At 38.4% G+C, this 25,708-nt stretch overlaps 1 protein-coding gene across 5 annotated transcripts in view; it reads right to left on the reverse strand.

The window, feature by feature from the left end:
- Nucleotides 1–6: 6 nt before the first annotated feature.
- Nucleotides 7–25,708, reverse strand: part of Slc20a2 (solute carrier family 20 member 2) — a 103,309-nt gene continuing 77,607 nt past the window's right edge. For all 5 annotated transcript variants that reach the window (XM_015506220.2, XM_015506218.2, XM_048792855.1 and 2 more), the window contains 6 exons: nt 24,081–24,197; nt 18,331–18,534; nt 16,231–16,822; nt 12,301–12,486; nt 9,267–9,351; nt 7–322 (listed from right to left, as the gene is read on the reverse strand). In XM_015506220.2, coding sequence (XP_015361706.1) covers nt 158–322; nt 9,267–9,351; nt 12,301–12,486; nt 16,231–16,822; nt 18,331–18,534; nt 24,081–24,197 — 1,349 coding nt within the window. In that variant the 3' untranslated portion in view covers nt 7–157. The remainder of the gene's footprint in view (nt 323–9,266; nt 9,352–12,300; nt 12,487–16,230; nt 16,823–18,330; nt 18,535–24,080; nt 24,198–25,708) is intronic.

Below are 25,708 nucleotides of genomic sequence, written 5' to 3' on the forward strand. Positions count from 1 at the left end.
GTGTGTGTGTGGTTCGTGTGGGGTCGGGGGATGGCAGGGCGGGAGGGAGGGAGAGGGGTGGAGAGAGAGAGAGAGAGAGAGAGAGAGATATGAGGGAACACCTTCCACATACCCATGCTAGACTATCCCTTTAGTTTACTGGTTGGAAGAAGACAAATCACACATATGGAAGGATCCCATATATGAGAAGAGCCATGATAGCAGCACTGAATAACCCAGCCACTGGGACAGTCACAAACCAGGCCACAAAGATATTACGGAAGAGGCGCCAGTCCACGGCCTTTCGGGAGCGGATCCAGCCCACAGCCACCACGGAACCCACCTGCAGAAGCACAAACATTTAAAAGTAAAAACGAGGCCCCTGTATTTAAAGGTGAGACACAAAATTTACATTTAACCAATGTAAATAGGCTAAGCACAGAAATAAACTACATTATAAAATTGACAATTATTTCCCCTAAGTTTGTTAAATGTTTGTTAGGCACAATTGTTTTAGGATTATTCCATTCCATATATAGTTGTGATGTACTTTTTCAACTACAATTCACATAAATATTATTGAATCTAAACTATCAACTATGACTCATAAGGTGACAGATATGGACATGTGCAAATTAGAATGTTAATATTAATTCGAGTATTTTTCAAAAACACTCAAAGTTCATTTATAGCTTGTTGAAATTTTTGAAAGAAAAAAAAAGATAACGTTATCCTAGAAAATGAAAATCCTAAGAAAATACAATGCTTTTAATATCTCATGCCTCACAGGGGGACTGATTATGCTGAGAGTTTAATAGGGTGCCCCTTGGTCACATGCAAGTTGGATTTTAAAGAACTACATAAAATATGCTTTGTCTCTATTAATCTCCAAACACTTAACAGTGGCCAATGAGATTCAAACAGGAAAGGTGATTTAAAGCATGAGTAATTTAACTACAGAAAAATAAAATAGAACACTTAAGATGGAAGCAAACTGGAAACCAAAAAACTAGCATATTTAAAGGCAGTTAATCTTCAGCCCAGTTTGCATATCTTTAATCACAACTAAGGCTGAACTTCATTTTTTTTTTAAGACTGGGGATTGAACCCAGGGGCACTTTACCATTGAGCAACATCCCCAGGGCTTTTGCTTTTTTGAGACAGGGTCTTATAAAGTTGCTTAGGGCTTTGCTAAATTGCTGAGACTAGAGACTCCAATTTGTGATCTGTGCCTCAGTTTCCCTAGTTGCTGGGATTATAGGTGTACACCTCTGTGCCAGTTGAACTTTCTTTTGTGTAGTTACCCAATTTCATTCCTTCTAGTTTTTAACATATAAAAGTTGTTTTTTTTTCATGTATTTTGCCCATTTAACATACTGGAATCTAATGTGCCCTTTATTTATTTATGTGTGAATGTTATTGAATAATAATATTAACTGTGATATCTAATATAAATACTTTCTCAATCTAGGAATTTTGCTTTGCTTCATTTTGGAATTTTCAGTTTCATGCAATTAAATATGTTATACTTTTATTCTGTGATTTATCCTTAGTTTGAATATTTCACAAATACCTAATTCTACTTTATTCTAAATTTTCTAAAATAAAATTTTTCTATTTTATTCTAAATTTAATAATATTCTTAAAATATTATTTAAAGCCATCAATTTATGTTCATGTAATTGGAGAGCTGTGGGTCTAATTTTGTTTTTCTAGCTACTCAATGTCACTTACTGGTTAAATTTTTTCCTCCTATAAACATGCTCATATATGATAGGTTTCATCTGTTCTTATACAAATATATATTTTTAAAAATATTGTAATAAAATATGTATAACATAAAACTTACCATTTTAACTATTTTTAAAGGCATTTAAGTACATCTGATTGTTGTGCAACCTTCACCACCATCCACCTCCAGACCATTTTCATCACCCCAAATTGAAACTTAGTACTCACTAAACACTACGGAAACAGTAACAACGTAAGAAACATAAAAGGAAACTAAATTTTAAATAATAGTGAAGAAAAAGGGAGAAGAGATCCTTTTCCCCAGCACCTACTTTTAACTCATATTTCCTTAGAACACATACCATTAGTCTCTCCTCATCACTTCTCTTTTTACACCATTTGATACTCCTGATAATTTATCCTACCCCAAATAATCCCATTTTGTAAAGTACCAAGAAAAATTCTGTGGGCGGGGGCGGGTATGTTGGAGATATCTTTATAAAACCTAGTTTCCCCCATCCCATCTCACAGTATGTCTCATATTCTGGTTTTCTTTCATATCTCTAAGCAAAGACTTAGGCCTTTTGCATATACATCATTCACATTTCTTACTAGGATTATTCTAAAATGACTTTTTCCCCCTCCTGAAATCATGGAGGAATTTTTTTTTCCCTTTTAATTTCCGTTATCTTTTCTAACTGGCTATGATGATAAGCTCTAGATTTTTTTATCTTTCTCTTGGGCTTGGGCTTTTTGCTCTAGATGTCCTCTTACCTTCCCTGGAACTCAGCACATTTCTGTGGATCCCCTGTGAGGTCAGGCCCCACAGAGATAGAGAATTCACAGAGCCTACTTTCTGATAATCCAGAAGGTTCTACTTACAAGTGCTGAAATGTTCTTTTGATGTCATTTATTAATATCCTAAAGTTTTAAATCAATATTCATAGGTGAAGACAGGTTTTTTGTTTGTGATTTTTTTTTGTGGGTGGATTTGTTTGTTTTTTACTTAATGATATACATAAAGTACTCAGGTAGACAATGTACTGGGCAGCAGGTGTACAACAGTGTGAATGTACTTACTGACACACAGTTTTACACTTAAAATGATTAAAGCAATACATTTTATGTTCCCTATATTCTTACATTTTACCACAATTTGCTGAATTTTCACAATTGTTTGTGATATTTTAAGTTAGATTTTCAGAATTAGGGTTATTCAGTGTATGCTTTATAGAATAAACTGGAAATATTCTAGTTTTGTTTTGCTTTTTTTTTCCTCCTACATTGTGGAAAATTTATATGATAATGGAATTATCTATTATTATTTTTTTAATAGAAATGATGAATTAGAACAGGAGTCAGAAGTGCCACATTCTTTTTGCTCTTTTGGGGAGGATAACTTTTTTTGGAGAACTCCCTTATTTTCATTCTATTGCTCTGGTCAGGTTTCTCTACATTTTTCTACCTCTTATGTCAGTATTTTTTTGTCATGTACATTTTGCAAAAGCTAACTCATTTCACATTGGTTTTCAGATCCTTCAGATATAGCTGTGTGGTTCCTTTCATGATAAAAAAAAAAAAAAATTCTCTTCAAGCTGGACAGGGTAGAGCACACCTGGAGTCCTAGCTGCTTGGGAGGCTGAGGTGGGAGGATTGCTTGAGCCCAGAAGTTCAAGGCCAACCTTGGCAACATAGTAACACCATTTCAAGAAAAAACACCAAATTCTCTATATCTGTTCGTACAATGTCTTTTCTCCTTTTAACTTAACTCCTCTTCCTTTGTTTTCCTTTGATGTGATTTGATAAAATTTTATTAGTAACCACTCTATCTCCTTCTTCACTATTTAAAAAAATTTGCTTTAAATACTTCTTAAATCTTTCTTTTTTTCAGTTGACCATCTTTTTTTTTAATTTTTAAATTTGTTTTAATTGGTTATACTCTTATATCTTTCTTCAGAATTTTTATTGTTGTGGACTTTTTATAAAATCCTAATTTGAAATATTTGCTTATTTTATTTTTCCTTTGATAAACTGAACCATTTAAAGATAGGCATTTTCATTTTAGTGGAGGTTCAGTTGCCACAGGTTTTGCTATGTGTACACACAGAAACACACATGCACAGAGTTTTTAGTATTTTCCAAGAAAGCTGTCACTGTATTGTTTTTAAAACTCCTTGATTCAATTGTTACTTTAAAAAGCATTAAAAACTGTTCAAGGGGACATCTCTGTGTGTGTGTGTGTGTGTATAGTACTGGGGATTGAGCCCAAGGGAGCTCTACCACTGAGCTACATTCCTAGCCCCTTCTACTTTTTATTTTGAGACAGGGTCTCACTAAATTGCTGGGGCTGCCCTCAAACTTTTAATCTTCCTGCCTCAGCCTCCTGGCTCAGCCTCCTGAGTTAATGGCAGTTATAGGCACGTGCCACTGCATCCAGCTCCAAGGGATACATTCTTATTCCAATATTTACTTAATTTCTAGCTTGACACACTGTGATTAGAGGTTGTAGTTAGTTAATACAACTTCTATTTTTAAAATTTTGTCAATAGTCTTCTGAATTTATGATTCATTTTCATGATACCCAATAAGAAAGCCTATGATTAGTAGGGTACCAATTTGATATACAGCTGGTAATTATACTGTGTAAGTCCTTTTTTACCCCTCAGTACTTTTTCCTCTGCTTCATTTGTTATAGAATTGGACATACTAATGTCTAAGTTGTGACAGTTTCACTTAATGTACATGATTTAGTTGTTATATGTTATTTGGCTCATAAAAGTTCCACAGTATTATGTCATCACTACTGATTGTGTCTTTTGTTGATATAAAAGAACATTTTTTTCTGTATTCTAACTTGCCTTTTAATAAATTAAATATGGGTCCAGCTTAAGATCATCATCATAAAACCAATAGCAGAACTATTAAGGAGTAGGGAAAACAGAGAGCAAAATCAGAGATTAAATTAGAAATTGTAATTCTAAATTTTTAAATCCTTAGGATTTCTTATATGCTGTTCTAAATCCTAACACCAGTTGAAATCCTCTATGTCACTAACAGGTTGACAATGTGGATAATTCACAAGTGACAGTAATCTCAATCCAGCCCACTATGGAATTAAAAAATTTTAAATAAGACCACTCAGAATTCCTATCAGAAAGCTCACAAACAAGTGTTTGTGTTCAGCAATGGTCTTAATGTGGTATGCGTTATGCTTTAGAGCTAAAGATCAAAGTGGATTAAGGTTCACAGAAGTGAACAATTAACAAATTGCTGAATATTTCAGGATACTTTTATTTCAAAGACTAGTTTATATTTCTTTAATGAAGACTTTTTTTTAAAAGGGCCCCAGATTTTCTTTTTAAAATTTTTTTTTAGTTGTAGATGGACACAATGCCTTTATTTATTTATTTATTTATTTATTTTTACGTGGTACTGGGGATAGAACCCAGTGCCTCACGCATGCTAGACGAGCACTCTACCACTGAACCACAACCCCAAGCTTTTGACCTTACTCAGAGGTTTTACCCCAGGAAAATATCTAGTAAGCTGAGCCCTCTGATATGAAACACAAAAATGTATAAAATGTAAATGCTTCTAGAGAGCAAAATCTATAATCAAAGCAGATTGTTTTATATGTGCTTTTGAAATAAAATGTGATACACTTTTTCTATTTGTTCTTTTCTGAATTAAACATTCAGCTAACATTCATATCACAAAACATTTTAAATAGGTTATGACAAAATTTAAACTATGCACTAAATTATGTTCCCTTAGGTGAAAGTATGAATAAATGAAATCTACCCAGATAAACTCAAGAGCTCATTTAAAAAAAGAGTTTCCATCTTTTTTCCTGCCAATTTCCCTACGTTTGCCCACCTTCAAATGGATGGCTCCAAGTAAGAAACTTAAAAATCAAATGCAGGATAATTACTCTTGAAAATTGGATGCAATCTGGTTATGATTTTATGTGGACATCAACACCCTCTGAATGTGTACGGACTCATGGCTCCCCCCACACAGGCCCCATTCTTAATACCATCCCACATCTCTCATACTTCATCCCACGTTTGCCATTTGGGGATTGTTGCATGCACAGGAAATATGCGATCTAAGAGAGTAAGTGTTATAGGGCGATGGCAGCTGTGACCTCTTCCTTGCACTTCTATTATCTGGACTTGATGAGAGTGGTTTGCTCTCCCACAGCCCTGTATGTTCTCATGAGCCAGGACTCTACTTGTGCCTCCTAAAGTGACTAGCTCTGGTCTTTGTCCAGAAGTCCATGATCAATGACACTGAACAAACTGTCAAGAATCCAAGTTGAGCTCTGTCTTGTCCATTTCACTGATGACATCCCACTGTGGTCCAATGAGAAGAAGACTTGCTTTAGGTGCCAACAAGAATCACATCCCACAGACACAAAACTTATCAAATGCTTTGTATGGCTACTTTAGGTCAACAATAGCATATTCTTCACAAAGGTCCTGTACAAACTGGATATAAATCCCTTAATAACATCTCTTTATTATAGTGTAAATATAAATACTGGAGAAATAATATTAAAAGATAAAAATGAATAGATTACTTTTTAAAGGCATTTTATACTTTTCATCTATTTCTAGAAGTTGTGTTCTAGATTTTAGTGTTACTAGCAAAGTCAGTATTATCAGTTATAATACTTTACACATTAGTGTAAATGCTAATGTAGTTAGGTAAGTAACAGTTACCTAGGAAAACCAAACTGGTGCTGTTTATTTATTTATTTTTTTTTAAGAGATATTTCAACTAGTGTGAGAGCATGCTTTTAAAAGGTTGCTAAAGTGCAGTTAACCATTAAAAAGACAGTGATTATTTATGCCTACAGAAAAGTTAAAAAGTTTAAGGGTTTAACAATCTTGTTAATATTTTCAAAGAGCCAACTATTGCTACATAATCCTTTATGCTATGTGCATGTACAAATATATCACAATGAATCCCACTTTTACGTATAATTATAATGCACCCATTGAAGGGAAACCAGGAGAGTAGAAGGGGATTGGAGGGTGGGGGCAGGCAAGAGTACTTGGGCACACTGGGATTGAAATTGATGAATAACTCACAATGACTCCTACTATTGTGTATAATTATAATGTACCAATAAAAACATAAAAAAGTAAAAGCCTTGGAAAAAAAACTTGGAAAACAATATGTATTTTTTTCTATGTTCCCACATAGTGAAATGGAGAATTGAAGTGAGGTACAATAGGGGGAAGAAGATGGTCCTTTTTTGTTTTTTTTGTAAGTATTGGGGATTGCACACAGGGTCACTCCCTCTGCCACTGAGCCATATCCCAGCCCTTTTTATTTTTTATTTTGAGGCAGGGTCTTCCTGAGGCTGGCCTCAAACTTGCAATTCTTCTGCCTCAGTCTTCTGATGGCCACTTTTCGTTCATAGTTTCACATTATTTGAAATATTTCAATAAATATGTACTTCTTTAGTGATTCTTATTTTTATATACTGTGGTACTAGGGATGGAACCCAGGGCCTCATGTATGCTAGGTGAGTGCTCTACCACTGAGCTACAACCCCAGTCCCTTTGATAATTTTTTAAATAATCAAAATTAGAAAAATAACAATGATGATTGATAGGAGCACCTCACACCTATCCCTGTCCTCTCCCTTATCCTGAAGAGGCAAGAGCAGAGAATTGGGGAGCAGGGCTTGGAACCACACAGCCTACGTTGATACCTCAGTGTGACCATTCCTTGCTTGTGCAGCCTTGGGCACATTACTTAACCTTTCTAAGCCCTGGTTTCCACATATGTGAAACTGGAGAAATCTTAGTATCCACTTCAAAAGGTTCTTGGGAAGGGCTGGGGTTGTAGCTCAGTGGAAGAGTGCTTTCCTCGCATGTGGAAGGCTCTGGGTTTGATCCTCAGCACCATATAAAAAAATAAAATAAAGGCACTGTGTCTCTCTCTCTCTATATATATATTTTTAAAAGTTCTTGGGAAGATAAAATGGAATTAATATTTTATCTCTTTGGGTACACTCCAAAGAGTACCCAGCAAATACTTGCCCTACACGTTAGTCATGGGTTGGTTACCATGACAATGACTATCGTGACTACAATTAGGAGGTACATAGCATGAGATGAAGATTTGAATCCTGGTTCTATCACATGATAACTCTATGATTTTTGGAAAGTGACCTAACTCCGGAGGCCTCAGTTTTCTCATCTATAAACTGGGAATAACTACTAATTTCACAGGGTTACTATGGGAAGTTAATGTTGTATTCTGCAGGAATAAAGCATTAAGCACAGGGCCTGGAATTCTGCATATACTTGGTAAGTGGAAGTGATTTTTATAGTGAGAATTTATAAAAATTGAGGTTTTTCTAATTGTAGCAAAAAAAGGAAAAAAAAACAAGAAACTTCTTTCCACTGAGGCTGACTCTTCAAGCCACATGTCCCAGCTTTGTCTTAAACGTGCCAGCCCACTTAGAATACTCTTATAAATGCCACCCTATCTAAACGTTTGAAGTACAAAGTCATTTGCATTTAACTGGCATTTGTTTATAAACATATTGGCTGGAATTTTAAAGTCATAGGTAAATGTAGATAACCATGCCTATCTTATGGCTGCTGTATTCCCCCAGGAGCCCAGAGCATGGCAAGTACAAATGAGCTTTTCTTGAATGATATGAATAAATGAAACTAGGGAAAAATCTAGAAGTGGCTTTTGCTTTGTTGAGGGTAGTGAGTATTTCTGCATACAGAAGGCTCATGGGGGATATTTTGGAATTATCTTCAGATTCTGGGCAGACTTAGGCTATCGTAACTGTATTCTAGTTCTGGTTCTCCCTGCTTGACTTTAGATAATCTCCCGAAACTCATGGAGTCTATTTCTTCTTCATTAATAATTAAAACTCCTCACTGCTCCATTTGACCACCATGACAAGGAATTCCCTTTTGTTCAGCTCTGCGTCTTAGAGCACTCAGCAAGGGTCCATACTTGGAATTTAAGTTCATTTGGAACTTACTCTAAGGCTTTATAGTCACTTTAAACATGATATAGGAGGAGAAAAACCCTGACACAGCCATTGAGATAATTTATTTATTTCTATTTCTACTTCCATGGTCAAGCCCTGGAACCCAGCAATGAGTTGGAACTCAGGGCATGCCCTATTTGAGCCACATGGTTAGCACACACATGACCTTAATGCAAAATCCAGAGTGGAAACGATGAGGGAGGCACAAGCTAAAAGAGAAGCGCGAAGCCCATGTGTAAGGAAGGAAGGTTCTTGTATTCACGCATTGAGAGAGCAAAGTTTGAACAGTAAAAGGTGCCGTACTACAGAGCAGGAAAGACGGTTGGTCAGAAGGGTCAGTTTGAAGAAAGCAAATATGCACATCCAACAAGCTTCTGGAGACCTGGCAAACCCTGAGATGCTTTTTTCCACCCCACACACAATCACATATAAAAAGAGCTACCAGCTTTTCTGGAATTCACTTGGTGACTCTGGGCTGATCCTAGCAGCCCCATGAAAGGACAATCCTCTGCTGGCAGAGGCCTACCTTGCAGTGTGTGGTGCTGACAGGAAGCCCAATGTTGGAGGCGATGACCACAGTGAATGCCGAGGCCAGTTCAATGGTGAAGCCGCTGCAGGAGGGAGCACAAGAAGACATATCATAGGCGCTCTTTGTTGGCCTCACGGACACCCCGTGGGTGCAAAGTCTCACCAGAACATTCTTTGGTTGACTGCTGACTGGGACAGACTGCCATTAGCAGAACAAGAAACTGCTGCATAATGGCAACAATTCACACTAAGACTCTGCATTATACTGTTGACAGTCCCAAAAAGCCTTTTTTTTCTGAAATGTTTTCAAAAACCCCACACTGCAGGAACTGGGTCAGAAATTCGTGCTGTGTAATAAGATGATAAATTAGTCATTTTTCTAAAGGAGCATAAGAAAAACTATGCTTTCATTTTTTAAATGTGTGCTTATTACAAAAAAGCAATTTTTTCACAGATTATTAATGTTTCTTCAAAGCAACCTTCTAAAAGAATCTTGTTAAAATGAAGCTCAAGGGGTAAACTGAAAATCAGAAAAAAATTGCAAATGAAGAGCTCTAGTACATTTTAAAACAAGAGCAGACTTCCTGTAATAGGTAGTTGTATTCTGAAAGTTCTAAGTTTGTCAATTAACCCCTTATATATCTAGAAGCTATATGAGAGAACGACCACATGTAAAGCTCCGGACCCCCCTCCCACCCCCGCCCCAGAATAGCAGGGGCACATCCCATCTGGCTGAGCTAGAGGGAGGATGCCTAAGGTAACTACAGAAGGATGGTGAGTGAGAGCTGGGGTAGATGGAGAATTTTTAGGAAAGGAAGGCACTACTTTGGATCTTTTTGTTGTTGTCTTTTTAGATATATATGACAGTAGAGTGTATTTTGACACATTATACATATGTGGAATATGACTTATTCTAATTAGGATCCCATTTCTTGTGGTTGTACATGATGTGGAGTTACACTGGTTGTGTATTCATATATAAGGATAGGAAAGTTATGTCTGATTCATTCTCCTGTCTTTCCCATTCCCATCTTTCTTCCCTTCCCTTCATTCCCCTTTGTCTAATCCAATAAACTTCTAATATTTCCCTCCCTATTCTCCCTTGTTGCGGATTAGCATCAACATATCAGAGAGCACATTCGGCATTTGGTTTTTTTGGGTTGGCTTATTTCACTTAGCATCATATTCTCCAATTCCATTCATTTACTGGCAAATACCATAATTTCATTCTTCTTTATGGCTGAGTAATATTCCATTATGTATATATACCATGTCTTTTTTTTATCCATTCATCTGTTGTAGGCACCTAGATTGGTTCCATAGCTTGGCTATTATAAGTTGAACTGCTGTAAACATTGCACAAGAAGTAAAGTCAAGAATCAATATATGGGATTGTATCAAACTAAAAGGCTTTTTTTTTTTTTTAGAGAGAGAGAGAGAGAATTCTTTAGTATTCATTTTCTAGTTTTCGGCGGACACAACATCTTTGTTTTATATGTGGTGCTGAGGATCGAACCCCGGCTGCACGCATGCCAGGCAAGCGCGCTACCACTTGAGCCACATCCCCAGCCCCTAAAAGGCTTCTTCACAGCAAAGGAAATAATCAAGACCATGAACAGAGCACCTACAGAATGGGAGAAAATCTTTATCACCTGTACCTCAGATAGAGTACTAATCTCCAGGATATATAAAGAACTCAAAAAACTTAATACCAAAACCCCCCCACCCCAAAAAACAAAAAAAACAAAGAACCCAATCAATAAATGGGCAAAAGAACTGAACAGGCACTTCACAGAAGAAATATGAGTGGTCAAAAAATATATGAAAAAACGTTTTTTAATATCTCTAACAATTAGAGAAATGCAAATTAAAACTACACTGAGATTCCATCTCACTGGTAATTATCAAGAATGAAAGTAACAATAAATGTTGGCGAGGATGTGGGGGAAAAGGCACACTCATACATTGCTGGTGGGACTGCAAATTGGTGCAGCCAATATGGAAAGCAGTATGGAGATTCCTCAGAAAACTTGGAATGGAACCATCATTTGACCAACTTATTCCACTCCTTGGTATATACCCAAAGGACTTAAAATCAGAGTACTACACTGAAACAGCAGCATTGATGTTTATACTTTGGATCCTTAATGTCTTCCACAGACCCATGCATTAAAGGCTTGATGACCAGGATAGTATATTGAGAAGTGGTAGAACTTTTGGGAGATGGGACCTAGTGGTCACTGGGGTGTGCCCTTGAAAGAGATGTTGAGACCCCAGCTTTTTCTTTCTCTCTGGCTTGAGAGGTGAGTGGTTTTTCTCTGCTACATGTTCCTGCCAGAGTGCTGCCTCACCACCTGTCCAAAGCAATGAGGCCAACCTATGATGGACTAGAACCTCTAAATCTGCAATCCAAAATAAATCTTTTCTAAGTTGGTTATCTCAGGTATTTGGTTTGTTTTTAGATGCTAGGGATTGAACCCAGGGTCTCATGCATGCTAGGTAAGTGCTCTCCTACTAAGCTACCTCTCCAGGTATTTTGTTATAGTGCTGAAAATCAAACAGAAAAGAAGCCTGATGTGCTCTGATGATAGCTTCCCTAGAACAGGTAGAGCTGATGTGCATAAGGAATGTTGGAGAAAGATGGGCCCAGACACTGGTGCTGTTTGCCCTACCCTTACTCTCCACTTGCTCTCAGGGTTTCACAATGGGAAAACCAACAGTGGAAGGACACTGGGGGCTGCCACAGGCTTCCCATTTTCCCTTCCCTCCTGCTCTGCTTCAGCTACTACTTCCCTCTGAACCTTTCTGACCCACATCTCAGTGACACTGTAGGTGAGTCAGGGGAGTGTGGTCACAGAGGGGGGTGACCAGTGGTGAACAAAAGTGGAAGAGGGGGTCACTCTTGTCCTTTGCCCCTTCCTCACTTGGAATCATCGATGGTGGACAAGCAGCATGGGTGCTCTCAGACACCAACTCAGGCTTGACAGCAGGCCTCAACAGCCAAGCCCTGTCAACCCAACCTGTTGGCTCACCTGGAAGGTGTGATTGGAGTGAGGTCTTTCCCCATGGTCTGGATCACTCTTCTTCCCCAAACCCAGAGACCTGTACAAATTCCAACTCCTCCATAAAACAGCAGCCAGACAGGAGTAGCTGCTTCTTGCATTACTCCACCATGTTCATAAATCAGCCACAAAGCTACCAGGGGACCAATGGCATTACTGGAAAGAAAAAGATTAATTATATATACACATGGCACACAATATACAGTGACTTCTCAGTCTCAAGAATGAGTCTTACTTTACTTGTGGCTTATCACATAGTCTAGTGGTGATAAAATATTTTTTGTATAGTCAAAAGCAGAACCTGGAATTATTGTCTTAGTCATTTTTAAGTGTAGAGTTAAATAATTTTAAGTATACTTACACTGCTGTGAAATAGGTCTCTAGAACTTTTTTTTTTTTTTTTTATCTTGCAAATGTAAAACTCTATACTCAGTAAACAGCAATCCTATGCACCTCTCCCCCCAGCGACTGGCAACTGCCACTCTGCTTTCTGGTTCTGATTTTGACCATTTCAGATGCCTCGGATGATTGGAATATAGTATTTATCTCTTTATTCAGGTTTATTTCACTTATGTCTTCAGGGTTAATTCATGATGTAGCATGTGTCAGGATTTCCTTTTTTTAAGTCTGACTGATACTCCACTGTATTTATATACCACATTTTGTTTAGCCATTGATCCTTCATTGGATATTTATGTTGCTTCCACCTCTTGGCTATTGTAAATAAGGCTGCTTTGACCATGTGTGTGCAAATTATCTCTGAAATTCTGCACTAAATTCTTTGGGATTTGTACCCAGAAGTAGGATTGTTAGATCAAATGGTAGTTTTATCTTTAAATTTTTGAGGAATCTCCATTCTGTTTTCCATAGTGGTTAAGCCATTTTATATTCCTACTAATAGAGCACAGAGGTTCTAATTTTTCCACATCTTTCCAACATTTCTGGTTTTTTTTGTCCTGACAGTCATCCTAATGGGTGTGTCATTTATTAACTCTTTAAAAAGTTCTGAAAAATCACAAGAAGTGGACATAATAACCAAGTTCTGTTTTTCTTCTTTTTTTCCCCCAGATTTCTTTCCATTTCCACTGCCACATCTGCTACTGCTACTAATACTAGCTCCTGGTTTGGTAGATCTGTCTGGTTCCATACGATGAAATCACAAATATTATTGCTCACCATGAATTCATGCAACCCCCCCTGCAAACTAGGCACTGTCACTTTCTTTTTCCTGATGAGGAAACCAAGGCCAAGGTCAAGTTGCTGGCACGAAGAAGGACTGAGGCATGAATTCAGGCTCACTCAGGCACTCGAATGCTTTCTTGAGACAGGCTATTGCCCCTCGGGCCTTAGGCAGCCCCGCAGAGAACTGACATGTTGTTTGTTTTTGGGTACTGGGGATTTAACCCAGGATTGCTTAACCACTGAGCCAATCCCCAGCCCTTTTAAAGAATATTTTATTTAGAGATGGGGTTTCACTGAGTTGCTTAGTGCCTTGCTCAGTTGCTGAGGTTGTCTTTGAACCTGTGATCCTCCTGCCACAGTCTCCTGAGCCACTGGGATTACAAGTGTGTGCCACCATGCCCAGCACATGTGGGATTTTAATGGCTTTGCTAGCTCTAGTTTCCTCCTGCAGTCCAGCTGTGCAGAGTATAAGCTGAGAGTCACACAGAACTGGCTCTCAAATCTGCTTCTTTTTAGCTATGTGATCTCGGTGTCTTTGAAGGTATTGCTTACCTGGCTCAAAGGGTTGTTTTGAAAAGGATTAGAATACGTTAGAAATGGTTCAGTATTGAAGCCTATTGCAAACTTTTCTTGAATGAATAGAAGCCTCTTTCATGGTTAGTTTATTGTTTCTAGAACCTGGCTGTGATCAGGAGGCATCCTGCGCAAAGTCTCAAAACCAGAACCAAATTGCAAGCAATTGTTCCAAACTCTGGTCATCTAAAGTGCTGAATACCCGGATTCTTCCTCTGAACTTGAAATACTGTTTTGGGGTGGTTTGTTACTTTTTCATAGATATGTTTGTCTAATCTCCCTAACTAAAGCTTAATCTCCTAGAGGTGAGGAGCCCAATTCATAACACTCTGTCAGTACCAGACCTTCAATGAAGAATTCTTAAAGATGAGGAGGAGTGCAGTGGTGTGAGGGGCACACAAAAGTTAAGATAGGACATAACATGGAGCCCCAAATTAAATCACATGGAAACACCCAGAAGACACTGAACAGAGCAGAGGATGCCCAGGCTTGTCTGGCTTCAAGACTTCTTTTAAAAAGAACAGAAGTGAAGTTTCGTATACATAGGCTAGGTACAGCACCCACAGAGAAGTCAATAATTGAGCAGTAAAAAAAAGTGGCAGCATGGTGTCCTAATTCAGACCAAAACATGAGCCCTGCATGTTAATGATAATAATAGGAGTGGTGACAATGGATTGGTTGCTGAGTATGTGAGGAAAACTGTCATAAGCATGATATACCAGAATCTTACATCATCCTCACGGAAACCCTACGAATTTGGAACTAATTCGACCCTATTTTACAGATTGGGAAACTGAGGCTTTGGGGAGGCATATGACTTGTCTAGGGCTACACAACTAGAAGAGAATGAAGACTCAAAGTTGAGGCCCCTAGATTCTAGCAGACTTTGCTGCCTCCTCCATAGTAAAGGGGCTGAGCCAATGGAGTCTGCGCAGGAGGCCACACCTTCCCCCAGCCTGACTCCCTCTGTTGCAGGAAGAAATGCCTCCACATAATCACACTGAAAGCCATAATTTAAAGTTACACCAGGTAGCTATGTAGTCTGCAAATGTAGAGTGGGGAAGGCTTCAGAGACCACAGGTGGTGCTGACCCTCCTCACAAGACGCCACTGAAGGAAAAGTGCTCAGTTACTTGATTTATCCCAGACTTTGTAGTCCAACTGTCCTTCCACCCAGAGTCCAATCTGGAAGGACTCCTGGGGACTGTTGCTGTACCAGTGACCCTCCCTCGTAGCAGCCCTTCTGGGCAGCCTCCAGGGCTCTGCACAATCCCACCTAAATGCCTCCCGCTGGGATTCTGGAGCCACAGACACTGGCTGCTGCTGCTCCAGCGTGACCACAAGCCAGCAGTTCCTGAGTACAGCCTGGCTCTCATCACAGACTCTAGCCTGTGTGACATCCGCCATGCCTTTGCATGTGCTAACACTGATACCACAGTTGTCACTGGGAATAACTAAGACGGACATGTTATTGCCACTGGACTCTGGGAGCTGGTTTTTTTATTTTACAGGGGAGAAAAATTGAGGCAAGAGGGCCCAAATATATAATAACATTTCCTCCAAGTAAATGCCTGTGTCCATTTTCTGCTTTGAAAACTCCTGTTAAACCTCCCAAGCCCTGTTTCAATGCTATCTGCCTGCCTCAGTCTTCTGAGTTGCTGGGACTGCAGGTCCCACTACTGGGATCTGCACCCCGAAGATAGAAATTCTTTTCTGTGCTCTGGGGCCCTACATATTTCAGGTCTGACTTACTTGCTGACTATACAGTCTCCACTCTCTCCTCTCTCAAAGCTCTTGATCTTCCTAGAGTATCCCAAGTACTCTCTGTCTTTGGCCTTTACACCTGCTGTTCCCTCTTCCAACGACATTCACCTGGCTGGCTCCCTCACCTCCTTCAGACCTGGCTCAACACACTCTTCCCTGCACACTTACCTACCACTGCAGCCCTTCACCAGCTCCCCCTTTCTATTTGATTGTTCTTTGAACCTTCGTCACTATCTAGCGCACTATGCATGTCACTCCTGTGTTTATTATTAGTGCACTCCCCCCAGTAGGAGGGATTTTTGTCTGTGTTGTCTACTGCTATATTCTGGAACCCAAGAGACCCTCAATACAGACTGATTAAACAAATGAACATTTCACTTACCTCACATCATTGCCACCATGAGCAAAGGACCCAAAACAGGCAGTGAGAACTTGCAGAAAATGGAACAGGAGATGGACCTCAGCAGTGTCCTTCTCTTCCTTTTCTTCTTCTGCAGGATCCTCTCGAGGCTGGCCAGGATCTGTCAGCTCAGATGCTAGTTTCATTTCCACACCACCCTCCTCTGCCTCGATCTCAGCTTCCGCAACTGCATTGCAGTAGCTGGAGTAGCTGTCATAGCGAAGTCTCTTTTTAGAATAGGACACAGTGTCACCCACCAGCTTCTCACTATCTTCTGGGGCAGAGGACGAGTCAGTAGCTTTGAAAGTGGAGTGAACTGGCATCCCACAAATGGCTGCGGTGTAGCATGTGTAACTGTTGTTTCGTCGCAGGAGCCTGTAGTTGTTTTCCTGGGCAGGCTTCTCCTCGGGGCCCCTGTCTATGTGAATTTTGTGCAGCAAGTCTTTGTAGAGCCCCGAGTCTTTGTGTACAGTGTGATACACATGTCCGTCACTCCTCGTGTGGCCATCAAAGCCAAATGTGCCATTGGAGATCGGTGATTTTATAGAACCATGAGTCATGGAAAGGGCCCTTCCTGAAAAGGATTTTACAAAGTTTTATTTAAGACTAGAGGTGTAGCTCGGTGGTAAGAGAGCACACTTAATATGCAAAGGCTCTGGGTTCCATCCCTGGCACCAATCAAACAAAATGTTTTATTTTTTAGCATCTTGAATATAAACCATGTCTGCAAAGAAATACTCCCTACCATTTCCTGGCATTGGTCCTGGAAGGTTGGATTATACAAAATTTTAATTCTTTTCTGTTTGCTTCATTTTCTAACTATAAAGTACGGTAATAGGGTTAAAATTAAAAATATAAACAAACTTGGAAGCATATAACAAAAGGGCAGAACTAACAACATAGTATGTCAAAATGATAAGTTCTTTTAAAAAGTATCTTCCAGAAATACAGCACTCTTTTCTGCTTCTAGCTATCTATAAAGGGAGAATTCTAATATGAAATTTTAGAAGAACTTCATACATGACGCTGGGTATGGTGATGCACACTTATAATCCCAGTGACTAGGGAGGCTGAGGCAGGAGGGTCACAAGTTTGAGGCCAGCCTCAGCAACTTACTAACACCCTGTCTAAAAAGAAAGAAAAAAAAGATCTGGGGATATAGCTCAGGGGTAAAGTACCCCTGGGCCAATCCTCAGTACCTCTGTACTACAGGAAAAAAAAAATGGAAAAGGAAAAAAAAACCTTAATTATATGAGGCAAAATGCAGTTCACATTAGATAGGTAGTGTACTATGTGCTTCTTAACAGTGGGAGGCAGTATGTGTCAGATCAGCAGGACAAAATTAATTTTCCACCTTTAGAGGACTAGGAATATAGCTCAGTGGTAAAGCATATGTTCACCATGCAGGAGGCATACACAAAAACCAAAACCAATTTGTTTTCTCTGAGCTGTGCCTGAGAATAAACCCATGGAAAGCAGGTGCTGGGGGCCCACCTTGCAGGAGGGGAAGTGGCTGGACAGTCTTGAGTAGTCACTGTCCATCAGGTTATAAGGCTAAAGGTTACCCCAGGTGGTCTGGGTGGTTTCTAAGGTTTCTGTGATTCTAGGTAGGACCATGTCCGTGGGTTCCAACCTTAGCCTTCACTTCTTGTCTTCCCCGAGGAAGACGTCTACAGTAGCCGAGTGAACCAGTCTTCAGCATTGGGGGAAGATTTGCGCAGGTAAGCTGAGTGAGTGCAGCACGGCCACTGGCTGCGGTGGGCCCTTGGCACCTCACAAAAGAATAATAGCTCTGGGAAGAAAATCACAGGACAGGAGAGAGCCTGCTCTGGTGCCTGGAATGGCTTCCTGAGTTCTCTTTAGCTTCTGGGTTTTCTCAAAACATAGAATTGAGGGACTAGAGATGTAGCACAGGGGTGAAGTGCAGGCTTAGTACATGAGGAGCCTTGGGTTCAACTCTAGCACCAACACTGAAACTCATGACATTGGAGAAAACTTTTGGATCTTCACGCAGGCCTGGCTGATCATCTGAGAAATGCCTTCGCACCTCTGGTAACCCCAAGTTCTGCAGGCGAGTCTTACCATAGGAGGCGCGTGGGTGGTTCCCCGATGATGTGCCTTCTGAGGCCCCAGATGCTTCCCCAGATGATCCTGTTAGAGGGACGGTGCTGTCATCATTTGCCTTGACACCTGGGAGCTCTTTGAAGACAGGGGACTCAGCTTCTTGGACTTTATTGAGGCTTTCCTCAGATACTCGTGATAAAGCACCCTCTTTCTGTAATTTTCCTAGAGAAAATAGAATTATAACTACAACTTTCGGAAGAGAATTCTGTTACTGAAAAGTGAATATTAAAATGTGAATATATCTCTATGCTTTAGCACTTACTTTGGGAGAAAATAAGGTACAGCTAGCCTGAGAAAATAAAGTAAAAAGCTTAATTATCTGTAAAACTCTAGCCGGGAAATTTATCTACTAAGGAAAAAGATGAGTATTTAGGGCCTGAGTTACTACATCTAAAAACCACAAAAAAGAGAGGGTTAAATTTGATCACCCAGAGCTCTCCCAGGGACAATGTTCTGTAAATCCACAATCATCTAGACTGGCCTCCTATTTCCTTAAATTAACCTCAGAATCACTAAAATTTTCCAGTTTATCCTTTCTGTCTTCACAGATATTGTTCTAGCATTTTTTATTTTCTTCTGGTCTATGAATTATTGGTTTCAGATTTCTTTATCATACCAAATTTTATGAAACAAGAAAATATTTTTCCTTCAAAGGAATAGGAAGATCCTACTTACTTAAAAAAAAAAAATCCTTCACTTTAAAAAGAAACAAAGAAGGGGGGTGGTGGCCTATGCCTGTAGTCCCAGCTACTCAGGAGGCTGAGGCAGGAGCATGGCTTGGGTCCAGGGGTTTGCGGCCAGCCTGGACGACATAAAACGAAACAAAAAATAAACTATGAAATTTTAAGAAGTTGTTTTAAAGCTCAAAAGTATTATTTTAATCAAATCTGATACATGGTGCTGCTGCTAATAATTATCTTGAGCAAATTGCTAAGCTCTCACCTACATAAATGAAATGAAAATGAACTTTCAGTTCCTCTTCTGGACACCCTTACACATATCTGTCTCTATCATCTATCTTTCTCTCTACCTAGACAGTCAGATTATAGAGATTGATTTTTTTTTAAATTAAATTTGTTATGCCTTACAGGGAACACATATGTAAAAATATAAAATATACATAGGACTGCAGGTGTGACTCAGGGTCATATTGAAGCTCTGGGTTTTATCCCTAGCACTGCAAAAAGAAAAAAAAAGTACATAAAGATTGCTCATCTTAAGTTGTTTATAATCTAGATGAAAGATAATATTTGTAAATATTATAACAAAAATTAACATTTATATGACAGGTATTATTATTTTTTCTCATTTTGCTAGTGAGCAAACTGAGGCACAGAGAGGTTAAATCATTGGCCCCAGCCAGCTCACACAGATAGTAAGCGGCATTTAAATTTAACATTTATTTATTTATTTAGATTTTGATTTGTTATATATGACAACAGAATGCATTACAATTCATATTACACATTTAGAGCACAATTTTTCATATCTCTGGTTGTACACAAAGTAGAGTCACATCCTTCTTGTCTTCTCACACGTACTTAGGGTAATGATGACCATTGCATTCCACCATCTTTCCTACTCCTATGCCCCCTCCCTTCCCTTTTCCCCTTTGCTCTAAGATTTAAATTCAGTCAGTAGCTCTGTGGTCCTGGTCCATGCCCTTAATCACTAATCTGTACTTAAAATACACACATAAAAATAATATTTCTTTTTTTTTTTTGAAATACTGAGTACTTTTTGAAGTACTGAAATCTCAAAATATACAAATTTGATTAAATAAAAACCTTGTAGAAAGCTAGCATGGGAATAGTATCAATTTCCTATTGTGACATTACAGCCCAAACCTGGAAAGCAAAGATTTTAAGGTCTTGACATTAAGGTTTAGTTATCAGGAAAAGTATTTAAAAATCAAAGCATTTATGTACATTTCATGACTCCAACAGATTAAACCAGGCAAATAGCATGAGTAAGAATGGCTCATCTCAGGATAGTTGTCTGTGTGAATGCAGAAGGGAATGTTTATTCTCACGATAGGACAGGGCAGGAAGCAGCTCCATGGGAATAAGAAGCTGGGTTTTAATTAATTAATGATATGGTTTCACTAATTAGTTTGATGTTGCATGAATTAATGTGAATTTTAAAAATTATTAGTTTTTAAATTTACATGCACTAATCTGATTATGTGTCTGTATAAATCTGACTTTTAAAACAAACATAGAACTGTGTATGTAGTGGTGATTACCAGAACATGGAAAGTTCCACTGTCCCCAAAACTCTGTAGTCAGACCCTCTGCCCCATCGTAACGATGACAACCAGTGATCCAGTCTCTGACCTGACACTTTTGCTTTCTTCAGAAAGTCATCTAAATAAAATCATGACATGTCATTTTTTGAGACTGGCTCCTTTTTACTCAGCATAATGCCTTTCGATTCACCCATAAATTGACAGTTTGTTCCTTTCAAATGTTGAGAGTAGGATTCCAATGTGTGGGGGCACCAAGATTTATTAATTCATTCTGTGGATATTCTGGATTGTTTCCAGCTTTTGGTGATATAAATAAAGGTGCTGTGAACAGTTTTTTTGTGTGAACTTAAGTTTTCATTTCTCTGGGGAATTACTCAGGAGTGGTATTTATGGTAAATATATTTTTAACTTTGTAAGAACACTGCCCAATTGTCTTCCTGTGCCATTTTACATTCCCACCAGGAATATATGAGAGTTCCAGCTGTTCTTCTTCCTCATCAGTGTTTAGCATTGTCAGTTTTTTTTTTTAAATGCCATTCAAATAGGAGTGTAGTGATATCTCATGGTTATTTCATTTCCCTGATGGTTAGTGATGCTGAACACCTTGTCAGGGGCTTATTTGCAATTCATCTCTCTTCTCTGGTGAAGTGCCTACTCAAATATTTAGCTGTTTTAACTCAGTTATTTGTTTTCTGAAATTTCTTTATATATTATGAATACAAGAAACTTCTATTAATAGTACTTCTAAGAAAAGAATAGTTTCTCATCTTGGTAAAGTGTAATTTATCAATTTCTTCTTACATGGATCATGTTTTAGGGGTCATATGTTAACCCTTGCTTAACCCAATATCACAAAAGTTTTTTCTTCTGTTTTTCTCCAACCAAAGTCTTGTTTTTTTATTTTCCATTTATATATACAGTGCTTTTTGAGTTAATTTTTTTTTGAGAGAGAGAGAGAGAGAGAGAGAATGTTTTAATATTTATTTTTTAGTTTTCAGTGGACACATCTTTATTTTATTTTTATGTGGTGCTGAGGATTGAACCCAGGGCCCCGTGCATGACAGGCAAGCACGCTACCGCTTGAGCCACATCCCCAGCCCTTAATTTTTGTAAGGTTTAAGATTTAGGGTAAAGTTCTTATTTTGGCATATGGATATTTGACAGTTCCAATACCATTTGTTGAAAAGATTATCCCTTCTTCCTGACTGATTTTCTAGGCATATTTTTCCTTTGAATCTTTGTGAAGAACTCATTTGCCAAATTTGTGTGGGTCTATTTCTGTATTGTATTCTGTTCCATTAATTTACATGTCTATCTCTTCATAAATCACACTGTCATGTAGCTTTACAGTAAGTCTTTTTTTTTTCTTCTTTTCGTTTCTTTCCAGTAATGGGGTGTAGCTCACCACTGAGCTCCTATAGCCTACGGGACTACAGGACAATAAGTCCTATAGTCAGTTAGTAGGAATCCTCCAACTTTATTCTAATTTTTCAGAAATTATTTTGGCTATTCTAGTTTCTTTGAACTTATATATAAATATTAAAAGTAGCTTGTCTAGATCAACAAAACATCCTCCTGGGATTTTTATTTTAATTATTTCAGTCTGTAGATCAATCTGAGAAGAACCAACATCTTTGCTGTACTGACTCTTGCATATTATCTAATTTTTTTTTGAAACATGGATTTTCGAATTCAGATATGCCCATATTGAAACATGACTGTAAGGCACATTCTAGGAATAAATTTAAATATTTCTCTCTCTTTTTGTGAGCCCCATAAAAGCATGTGGCTTCAAGGTTTGAAATTCAACTATGTTGCTGGTAATAATAGCAAAATACCCTGACTGATTTTCTAGGCATATTTTATCTCCTTCCTTCCTTCCTTTGCTTGTGGTGCTGGGGACCAAACCCAGCCATTGAGTCACATAACCAGCCTAACCACAGTTTAGGTAGTTCTTCTTTTAGTTTTTTGTTTTTTGACTGGGGATGAACCCTGTGGTGTTTTTACATTGAGCTGCATCTCTTGCTTTTTTTTATTTTTTATTTTGAGGCAGGATCTTGCTAAATTGCTTAGGGCCTCACTAAGTTGCTAAGGGTGGCCTCGAACTTGTGAGCTTCCTGCCTCAGTCTCCAGAGTCTCTGGGATAACTATGCCCAGATTAAAATTGTTTTTTTTTTAGGTATAATTTACATATGATAAAATCCAGATTGACTATCTATCTAATTAACTATTTTGGGGACCAAGGATTGAACCCAGGGGCCTTTATCAACTGAGCCACATCCCCAGCCCTTTTTGAGACAGGTTTCACTACATTGTTTAGGGCCTCATTAAGTTGCTGAGACTGGCTTTGAACTTGCAATCCTCCTGCCTCAGTCTCTCCAGTCACTAGGATTACAGGTATGTGCCAATGCACCTAGCAAAATCCAGATATTTTAAATGGTGGATAATCGGTAACAAATCAGCATATTCTATGACCATTTCCCCAATTAAAACATGAATAAATATTCCCATGTTCCTGAAAAGTTCCTTTGTGTCCCTTTAAATCATTTCCAAACTCCCAGGCAACTGGTGATTTCTTCATTTTCACTTAGTTTTCACTATACTTGAATTTTAAGGAAACATCCATAAAATTTCTTAAGGTAAACTTACAGAGAGTTTATGAAACATGGAGTCATATGGCATATGCATTCTTTTGTATCTGGCTTCTTTTGTTCAATATAACATCTATGACATTCCTTATATGGTGTTCAATTCTCCTTATTGCTAAGTAGTCTTCTATTATACAAATATATACACCACTTACCTGCTGGTGAACACTGGATTGTTTCCATTTTGGGGCTATTATGACTAAAAGATTTGTATGTAGATGTAGTATGTCTTTTTATGAACTTACATCTTTATTTCTCTTGGATAACTACTTAGGAGTGAAACTTCTGTGTCATATGGTAAGTATATGGTTACCTTTATAAAACAACTGCTAAGCTAATTTTCAAAGTGGTTGAATTACTTTACATTTCCCCATAAGTGTATGAGAATTGCAGTTATTTCATTTCCTCACCAACACTTGGAATTTCCACCAACACTTGGAATTACTTGTTTGTTTCAAATTTTTACTGATTCTTGTGGGTTGGAAGTAATATCTCCTGTGTTATTAATTTGCATCTCCCTGAAGGGTATTGATTTTCATCAGGCTGACAGAACTTGGATGCATAGTTTATTTCCTGTTACTAATGGCAATGAGAGCCCCTGCTCACCTGAGTCACAAGTTACTAAGAAAAAGTTTAAGCCAGAAATTAGTCAGGAGCCAAGAGCCACGAGACTGGGCTTGTATCCCAATGTATGTTCTGGAGTTAACTGTACTTCCATTTCCTCCATTTGTGAGGATACTTGTTTGTTACACGGGAAATCACAGGAATTGGGAGAAATTTTTGTAATTCCAAAGAAATAAAAAAGTGCTTACCTGCTATTTTCCTCCGCATCCATGGACACACAAAGAGCCATACAAAAAGAGCGAAGAGTAGAGCAACACCAAAGGAAATGAGTGCTATTGCCCAGATGGGAAGAACCAGACCTAGCACTGGGAAATAAAAATGAAGAGCAATGTTGTCATTGGTCAAGTCTCATCTGTCATTGTGTTTTCCATTCCCTCAATCTTAAATGAATCAACTGGACTGTGTGTTTAATAAAACTCTCAACCAACCAAACCAAACATACTGTATTCTTGGGCATAGAAAGCCATATTTTTAAAGACACTATACTTTGTAAATATGTACTTTAACCTGTCAATAAATTGATTACTAAAATATCACCAATTTGGCACAATCAGCATATTAAGTTGGGAATAAAGCCATTAATTGCATGTTATGTCACTATCTAAATTTCTGGGTGGATAAATGTGACTAAGAAGGAGTCATCTGCCTTCCATCCTGACAGGCAGCCCATTTCTACCAGCGGGAAGAAGCTGAAATGTGGATGCTGCACGGCTCTGGGGTTGCTACCTTTTTGGTTCTTTATTAGTCAGCAGCCCTGCTTTAATGCACATGGCATTCTGACTACATATACGACCCTTTTTAACAAATCAGCTTAGAAATAAAAGTTGTTCAAAGGACATTGACTTTCAAGCGTAACTATGGAATTATAACAGAAAAACTTTCCATTGAAGTCTAGCAATGCACTTTGAGCAGTAATTATATTAATCAGTAAGAGGGAGGAAGTGAACGTGGTTTAGGAACGTCATCTTTCCACAGTGCTGTTTTGTGTTCAGAGCTCATCACTCTGATTTTGTCCATTTTCTCTCAGACACATTCATGAAGTATACAACTTAAGCATGCTCACCCATGAACACACACACACATATATATAGACCTACTATAGTTTTACTTGTAATGGTAAGAATTTGCATTAGTTAATATATGCATCATCATGGAAATGTAAAATAATCACAGTACACAGTCATAAAAATAAGGCAGGCTGAGGTACACTGACAAGGAAAGAGGCCCAGGTGATAGAAGTCAGCTATATAATATATGTGCAGTTGTGACTCAATTTATGTTTAAAACAGAAAAAAAAAAAAACCCAATTCCTAACTCCTGACATATATGCTAACAAACAGAAAAAGTTCTGGAAAGATGCAATGGTTTCTTCTATGGAGAAATGGGAAATTGGTGTGGGGCTTTAACTTCTTGATACATGTACTTTTATACTGGCAACTTCCAAAATCCACAATAAGAATGTCACTTTGTAGTTTTTAAAACATTTTAAATTAATGACCTATTTAAAACTTAGCTCTTAAATAAGTAAATTTTTTTTTTAAATTTTTTATTGTGGGTTGTTCAAAACATTACAAATTTCTTGACATATCATATTCGACACTTTGATTCAAGTGGGTTATGAACTCCCACCTTCACCCCATACACACATTGCAGAATCACATCAGTTACACATCCATTGATTTACAAATTGCCATCCTAGTGTCTGTTGTGCTCCGCTGCCTTTCCCATCCTCCACCCTCCCCCCTCCCCACCTCTACCCTCCCCTCCCCTCCTCTCTCTCTACCCCCTCCACTGTATAACCCTGAGGGTCTCCTTC

Source organism: Marmota marmota, unplaced genomic scaffold (assembly GCF_001458135.2).
Source record: "Marmota marmota marmota unplaced genomic scaffold, marMar, whole genome shotgun sequence".
Classification (NCBI taxonomy): domain Eukaryota; kingdom Metazoa; phylum Chordata; class Mammalia; order Rodentia; family Sciuridae; genus Marmota; species Marmota marmota.